The 8,928-nt window shown below is 42.0% G+C and overlaps 1 protein-coding gene across 1 annotated transcript; it reads right to left on the bottom strand.

Moving 5' to 3' along the window:
* Positions 1-7,090: 7,090 nt before the first annotated feature.
* Positions 7,091-8,486, bottom strand: LOC129905070 (uncharacterized). Its single transcript, XM_055980444.1, has 2 exons — positions 8,223-8,486; positions 7,091-7,378 (listed from the first exon to the last, which is right to left on the bottom strand). Exons 1-2 carry the CDS (start codon positions 8,484-8,486, stop codon positions 7,091-7,093), a joined length of 552 nt encoding a protein of 183 aa, XP_055836419.1.
* Positions 8,487-8,928: the final 442 nt, after the last annotated feature.

Below are 8,928 nucleotides of genomic sequence, written 5' to 3'. Positions count from 1 at the left end.
GTACAGATGTTGCAGGGAAGAGGTTGGCTTGAATGGGAGGCTGAAGAGAGGTCCTAGCATGCCCTGCTGTAGCTTCTCTTCTGCTGAGGTGCTTTGAACCTATAAAGACAATTGGTAAGGAGTACCTGCACCCACAAACAAAAACAGAAAAACCCACAAACAAACAATTCTGCAAAATGACTTGTAGGTGTTCCCTGAGAATTGCATGATGGTGGAACTGTTGCTAGAGGATGTTGTTGTTGATAGAGGTAAGATGCAGGCTAAAGTTTCTATACAAAAGAGTCCCAGAATAGGATCTTGTGTTACTGCAACCCTTAGAGTAAATCCAAAGAGGGCCTGCATCAGGTGAGTTAGGCAAGCTCCCAGTTGTGGCATGTTGCATCCTGCTTCTGCTGTTGCTAGGTTGCTGCTGCTGATGATTAGTGGCATTCACTTCTGCTTATGTAATGGAGCTTTTTCAATTGATGTTGTTGAGTTGATGTAGGTCTATGGTGGGTTGTTGGTCCTTAACCATTGTTCCTGCATAATTTAAACCCACAAGAAAGGAACTCCTAGAGTTGAATGAGCCTCCACCTGCTGTTGATGTACTGTAGTTTCTCCATGTGCTGTTATGGAGTTGTTGTATGTATGTAGATAGTAGGTGATGCATGAATTCCAGGCTCAGCTGCTGCAACACCACCACATGGCTCAAAGTTGCATGATACCTGAACAATGAGACACCCAACAGTAAACAGAATTGGAACTTAAGCTTTCTTTTTGATGGCTGTTGAGTTTGGATCCATGTGTGTGATGTTGTGTTGCTAATCTGGGTTGTTGTTGCTGTATGCTCTTGAGTGTTGTGATAGGTGGAGGTTCTTGTTCTTGGAGGGTGCAGATGTGTAGAGTACCTGCACAAGGCTTCCACACAAGAGGGCACTCTTACTCTATCTTTTACTTCTAGCATTGTGTTGTTATTTCTTCTGAAGCAATAAACAAGGGAGACTCTCCCCTTACAATAGGAAATAACTAGGTGGAATAAGAAGAAGTAAACCAAAATACAGGTAAATAGTCTATTACACATTGGGAATGAGATCAGTCAAGAGGGTAGTTTGATTCTTTTCAGAGTTTTCCTTCTGAAACTTGCCATTCCTAGCTTGTCCATCTTGATGTAACCTTTTGTTTCCTGTGGTAGCTGCTGGAGGTTGTAGAAGTGTTGTGTATCATTGAACATGTAGCTGCATTTTGATAAGGTATCTGCAGGATGGTTTGCTTCTCTGAATATATGTTTGCACTTAAAGAATTCCAATTGTTGGACCAGGGATTGTAACTTTGTAACATATCTGTGAATGCTCCAAGGTGGCTTAAGGTCTTGTTTCAGCCACTTAGTCAATAATTCAGAGTCAACTTCCAATATCACTCTATTATGTCCATGTTGAATACACCAAGTGAGGCCAATAGTTGCTGTCTGCACCTCTGCTTGGTTATTAGTACCCATTCCCAATGGAGTTGCAAAGACATATATTAAGTTACCATTATGGTCTCTTAATATCCCCCCTGCTCCAATTTTCCCAGGGTTGTCTAATGCACTCCCATCAGTATTCAATTTCACAATGGAAGATGGAGGTCTGATCCATATAACTTTGGTCACTCTCATGTCTTGTTGACACTGTTCTATTATAGTAACCAGTTCCTTCCAGCTTTTAGGCTGACTAACGCCCCGGCAACATTCATAGAGTTGATGAACGGGGTGTTTTGACCGTATCTAGACTCCTTTGTGATTGTATTCACTGATAACATCTTGGTTTATTCTAAGATAGAGGAGGATCATACTTGTTATTTAAGATCGGTGCTTTAGAAGTTGAGATAGCAGAAGTTATATGCAAAGTTCTGTAAATGCAAGTTTTGGCTTGATTCAGTGGCATTTTTGGGGCACGTTGTGTCCAAGGAGGGTATTAGGGTGAATCTAGCCAAGATCGAGGTGGTTGGGGGCTGGACCGGCCCTACTTCTCCTTCTGAGATCTAGAGTTTTGTGGGATTGGCTGATTATTATCGGCATTTTATGTAGGGTTTTTCCACCATCGTAGCTCATTTGACTAGACTGACTTAGAAGGTTGTGGATTTCCATTGGTTCGGCGAGTGTGAGGTGAGCTTTCAAAGGCTCAAGACCTTATTGACTTCAGCTCCTGTATTGACCCTATTCGAGGAGGGTGTGGATTTCACCCTATATTGTGATGCTTCTAGTGTTGGTTTAGGTTGGGTACTGATGCAGAAGGGGAAGGTAGTTGCCTATGCGTCTAGATAGTTGAAGGCACATGAGAGTTGGCAACGGTTGTGTTTGTGTTAAAAATGTGGCATCATTACCTATATGGGGTGCATTGTGAGGTGTTCACTGATCACCAGAGTCTTCAGTACATCTTCAGTCAGAGGGATCTGAACTTAAGACAGCGCAGATGGCTTGAGCCAATGTGGAGGCCCTTGACTAGGGATTTATAGAGGTTAGCCAACAATTCTGTCCAATTACAGGTATCTGAGGAGAGTGGAGACTTTATTGCTTTCATAGAGGCTCAATCTTCGCTAGTTGAGCAGATTCGGAAGGGACAGTAGGATGATAAGAAGTGTGTCTTATTCGAGACAAGGTGATGAAGGGAGAGACCAAGGAGGCCAAACTCAATTCAGATGGGGTTTTGAGGATTGGAGGTAGGATTTGCGTTCCCAAGATGGGTGATTTGGTCAGGTTGATTCTAGAGGAGGCTCATTATTCCAGATATTCTATTCACCCAGGTGTGGCGAAGATGTATCATGATCTTATCCAGCATTATTGGTGCTATGGGATGAAGAGAGACATTGAAGAGTTTGTGTCCAAGTGCTTGACTTGACAGCAGGTAAGTGAGCACCAGTGTCCTGGGGGCATGAGTCAGAGGATGCCTATTCCTACTTAGAAGTAGGAAATGATCACCATGACTTCGTTGTGGGTTTACCTCCCACCATGGGTGGTTATGATTCTATATGGGTGGTTGTTGAAAGATTGAGGAAATCTGCCCATTTCATCCCAATTAAGGTGAGGTACACGACGGATAAGATAGCCCAGTTGTATATCAGTCAGATCGTTCGACTTCATAGCATACCAGTATCTATTTTTTGGATTGAGGTTTAGTGTTTACTTCACACTTTTGGTAGGCATTATATCATGGGTTGGGTATTAGGCTTGATATGAGTTCAACTTTTCACCCACAGACCGACGAACAGTCCGAGCGGAAAATTCAGGTATTGGAGGATATGCTTCGGGCCTGTGTTATCGATTTCAGTGCTAAATGGGATCAACATTTACCCTTAGCAGTGTTTGCCTACAACAACAGTTATCACTCTACTATTCAGATGGCCTCATTCGAGGCACTGTATGGTAGGCGGTGTCGATCTCTTATTGGGTGGTTCAATTCAATTGATATGGATTCTCTAGACACGGATTTGCTTAAAGATGCTATGGAGCAGGTTAGTATGATTCAGGGTAGGCTTTTGACTTCCCAGAGTAGGCAGAAAAGTTATACAGATAGGAGAGTTCGACCTTTGTAGTTCATGAAGGGTGACCCTGTTTGGTTTCGAGTGTTTGTCACGACCCGAATCTGGGCCATGATGATGCCTATTATAACTCCTGAGTAGGCAAGCCAAACCTAAGACTAACGGAAAACAAATCTCAATCTAATTGACTAATTAATGACATAAGAAGGCAGAAGAAAAAGATTATAACCAAGAAAAAAGTAGGGCCAAGGTATAAATATATAAATATGATACAAAATATAAAAAAGGCCAGATTGTGACCAAAAGAAATGATGAACTGACACTAAAACAAACCCCGGACCTGGTGTCACCTAGTTTGGATCTGGCATCGCTATGGATGATTAGGCATGTACTGGGGGTGGCTCGAACTGGGAGTTGCATCCAAAAGGATGCAGAAGTGCAGTATGAGTACCAAAACACGGGGTACCCACTAGGCATCATAGGCCGACCGAGCTCAGAAAGAATAAATATAAAATAAGCAGCACGATGATACTAATAACAATAAGAGAAGATCACAAACTACAAATACGGGGAAAGAGGGCATGGAAATAATAATATGTTAGTCAAGTAAGCCCGACCAATCATGTAAGCACATCAATAATCCTACCTGATAAAACACCGAAAGAATACTCATATGTAAACTTGTAGCTAAGGCTCAATATCTTCAAAATATCATGAAACATCTAGAATTCACCCCTCGAGCTTCCCAATAATAGTAATCCAAATATGTATAGTGGGCCGCACTAAATTCATACCTCAAGCTTCTCAATATTAGTAGTAATAATAATAATAATCTGAGATATGTATCAACGGGCCGCCTGGAATTCATGCCTCGAGCTTCTCGATAAAAAATGTCATAATTAAAATACACTACTAAAAAAAGGTGAAAAACCGATGCAAAAAAGCTACGGACTACGTCGCTTTTTTGTTCAAACTCGACGGAAAAGTGACGCAGTCACTTCCGTTGCTTTTTTTCTCGACGCTTTTAAAAGAGCAACGGATAGGGCCATAAAAAATGACGGACTGCGTCACCTCTAATTTTTTTTAATTAAAAAATATATATGTAAAAAACGACGGACTCTGTCTTTTTTTTTTGAAAAGTAATTATTTAATAAAAAACGATGGATTATTAGTCTTCGTCCGTCGCTTTTGTTATATTGGCTTCTTAAATATTTGCAGAAAAAGGACGGACTAAAGTCAATGAACTTGTGCCCTAAAAATGAGCACATTCCGAGCAACGAAAAAGCTCAAACAAACCCACCAAATTGAAGCCCTAGAATAGTTAAAAATGCAATAAACAATGAAATTTATGTGACACTTACAAGGTTTTAGGATGGAGATAGGCCTCGAAACGTTCCCACAAGAAACCCAACGCACCAGAATGAAAGTGATCGAAAATGGTCAAGAATTTCTCTTAAAATCCCTAAATTTCTATGTCCCCAAATGGGACTTAGCTTCTGGAATGGGGATTTTTAATTAACGGAAATCAATGAACTTACTCATCGCGATCGCGAACTAGGCCTCGCGATCGTGAGGTCTTCTCCAGTTAATGCATCGCGATCGCGATGCCCAGTGTCTCAAACCTTCGCAATCTCAGACGCCTGGGTCGCGAACGTGAAGAGTAAAAGTTTTTGTACCAGCAGTTCAGCTGGTGCTGAACTTTGGAGAATGAGATTTCTCTCTGATGGGTGTCCGAAATTCATTCGGAACCCCACAAACGAAAATAGACTATGCTACCCAACTAGAAATTGCATCTAGACTCAATGGAATCGACAGATTTCCCAATGGAGGTCGTTTCATTGAAATGTTGACCAAAGTCAACACTTTCCAAAGGCAGCTTCCAAAACGTACAAACAACCAAAAACTCATTCCGAACACCTCGAGAACCAAAACCAAAGGTCATCCTAGTCCTTCGGCGTTTCAGAGCTAATTGCGCTAATGAAATTTTCATCCAAGCGCGTTTACTCAAAATGTTGACCGAAGTTAAACTTGGCCAAAACTTGAAGTTAAAACAACAAAACTACCTAAACTCAAAACGATGACTCCAAAACCCAAATTAACCTTCCTTCTTGACCAAAATGGACCTTTCGGAGCTGATAGAACCGTCAAAATTTTCATACGATGCTCGAATCTCTGGATGTTAAATAAGGTCAACTCTTTCAAACCTTAAGACTCAAAATAGCCAAACCATCTCAAAATTTAATCGGATAACTTAGGAAGCGTGCCACCCATTCCAACATCACATATAAGCTATAAAAAAGCTACGAGACTGGGTAAAAATGATAAAACACACAAAAGAATGGAAATGACTTTGGAGGTTATTACATCATCTCCTACTAAAATGACTTTCGTGTTCGAAAGTCAAAGAAGAATGGTACCTAGTGCCTCAAAACGTTGAGGATATTAGGTCCGTATGTCCTGCTCGGTCTCCTAAGTAGCCTCCTCGATCGAATGATGCTTCTACTAGAATTTTACCAACGGAATATCCTTAGACCTTAAATTCCTAACCAGTCTGTCCAAAATAGCCACAAGCTCCTCCTCAAAGTCCAAAGACTCATCAAACTGAACTGAATCCCACTGAAGCATGTGAGACTCTTCTGGAATGTACCGTCGCAGCATAAAAACATAGAATACAGGGTGAACACCTGATAGTGCTAGGGGTATGGCCAACTCATAAGCTATATCCCCTACCCATATCATCTCAAAAGGGCTGATGAATCTAGGTCTTAACTTACCTCTCCTGCCGAATCTCATCACGCCCTTCATGGGAGACACTCGTAGGAATATCCGATCTCCAACCATGAACTCCATAGGCTACACCCTCCAATCAACATAACCCTTCTGCCTACTCTAGGCAGTATGGATCCTCTCATGAATCATACGAACTCTGTCCATTGACTCACGCAGAAAATCGGTGCCCCAAGGCATAACCTCAAAGGCATCAAACCAGCCCACCAGGGAACAACATCTCATACCATACAATGCCTCAAAAGCGTCCATCTTGATGCTCGAATGGTAGCTAATATTATATGCAAACTCTGTCAAAGCCAACGACTGATCCCACTGACCTCCAAAATAAATAACATATTCTCGTAGCATGTCCTCTAAGACCTAAATTGTCCTCTCTGACTGGCCATTAGTCTGGGGGTGGAAAGCTGTGCTAAGCTCGACTCTGGTACCCAACTCCTTCTGTATAGGCCCCGAAGAAATGCAAAGTTAACTAATTACCAGGGTCTAAAATGATAGATACTGCTACACCATGTAATCAGACTACCACTTAGATGTAGATCTGAGCCAACTTCTGTGAAGTATAGGTAGTCTAGACCAGTAAGAAGTGAGTATACTTGGTCAATAGATCTACGATGACCCAAATAGAATTAAAACCTCAGGAGGTACATAGTAAACCCTCTACAAAGTCCATAGCTATCCGCTCCCACTTCCACTCTGGAATAGGTATTCGCTGGGCCAAACCACCTAGCCTCTGATGCTCAAACTTTACCTACTAGCAGTTCAAGTACCTAGCCACAAATGCTACAATGTCCTACTTCATCTCAAACTACCAGTAATGCTGTCGTATATCGCGATGCATCTTTGTCGCACTGAGATGAGTGGAATATCTGGAACAATGGGTCTCTTCAAGGATGATCTTAACTAGCTCTCTAATTCTAGGAACACAGATACGACCCTCAATCCTCAAAATGCCCTCCGGATCTAAGGTAACCTTCCTAGCATTCCCACTGAGTAACTTATCATGAATCACCCTCAGCTGTGGGTCCTTAAACTGTTGTGCCCGAATCTGCTCCATCAAGAAAGACCTAGCCTCTACACAAGCAAGTACTCTGCCCTGCTCAAAAATATCAAGATGAACATCTAGTTAGCTAAGGACTGGATGTCCAAAGCTAGAGGGCGCTCCTCAACTTATAAAAATGCCAAACTCCCCATACTCACCGCCTTCTAGATCGAAGCATCTGCTACCACATTTGCCTTGCCCGAGTGAGAGAATACTGACATCATAGTCCTTCAGTAACTCTAACCCCCTATGCTATCTCAAATTAAGGTCCGTCTGGCTGAATATGTACTAAAGACTATAGTGGTCAGTATAGATCTCACAATGGGCTCCATACAAGTAATTCCTCCAAATCTTAAATGTGAAGACTATCGCCACCAAATCTAAATTATGTGTGGGATAGTTCCGCTCATGCACCTTCAGCTACCTAGAAGCATATGCAATAACTCAACCCTGCTGTATCAGAATGCAACCTATGCAAACACTTTAAACATCATAATACACTGTAAATCTCTATCCCTCAATAGAAAGAGTTAGAATCAGAGCTGAAGTCAACAAGGCTTTGAGCTTTAGGAAGCTCGCCTTATACTTGTCAGACCACTAACAAGGAACATTCTTCTGAGTCAATTTGGTCAAAGATACTGCAATAGAAGAGAACCCCTTCATAAACCGTCTGTAATACCCTGCCAACCCGATGAAACTACAAACCTCGATAGGAGAAGTGAGCCTAGCCTAATCACGAACTTCCGCTATCTTCGTCGGATCTACCATAATCCCATCATAGACACCACGTGCCCTAAGAATGCCACAGACTCAAGCCAAATTCACACTTAGTGAATTTGGCATTTTTGAAGTACTACCCTTAGATGTTGCTCATGTTGCTCTCTGCTCCAGAATAGACTAGAATGTCATCAATGAACGTGATGACAAATGAGTCCAAGTTGGACCTGAACATATGGTTCATCAATTCCATGAATGCTGCAGGGGCATTATTCAACTCGAAAGACATGACTAAGAACTTATAGTGCTCATATTGAGTCCCGAAAGCAGTCTTAGGTATATCTGACTCCCTAATCCTTAACTGGTGATACCCTGACCTCAAGTATATCTTATAGAAGACTGCTGCACCCTGGAGCTCGTCAAATAAGTCATCGATCCATGACATCGGCTACCTATTCTTGATGGTCACCTTATTCAGATGCTTGTAATCAATACACATATGCAAGGTGCCATCTTTGTTTTCATGAACAGAATAGGAGCACCCTAAGGAGACACACTAGGCCAGATAAACCCCTTATTCAAGTGGTCTTGCAGCTGTACCTTATGCTCCATCAAATCAACTAAAGCCATCCGACAGGTAGAATAATGACTGTTTGTGTACCTGGCTCAACATCAATGCCGAAATAAATATCATGCTTAGAAGGAAAACCAGGTAGATCGATGGGAAATATGTCAGGGAACTCTCGGACCACCTGAATGGAATCAACAATAGGAGTGTCAGCACTAGTGTCACGAACATAAGCAAGATAGGATAGACACCCCTTCCCTACTAACCGCTGAGCCTAGAGGAAGGAAATCATACCACACGGCACAAGACTAACTGCACC

This window comes from Solanum dulcamara, chromosome 10 (assembly GCF_947179165.1).
Source record: "Solanum dulcamara chromosome 10, daSolDulc1.2, whole genome shotgun sequence".
NCBI lineage: Eukaryota > Viridiplantae > Streptophyta > Magnoliopsida > Solanales > Solanaceae > Solanum > Solanum dulcamara.
Note: the sequence above shows the minus strand (reverse complement) of the source record. Positions and strands in the feature narration are given on the sequence as shown.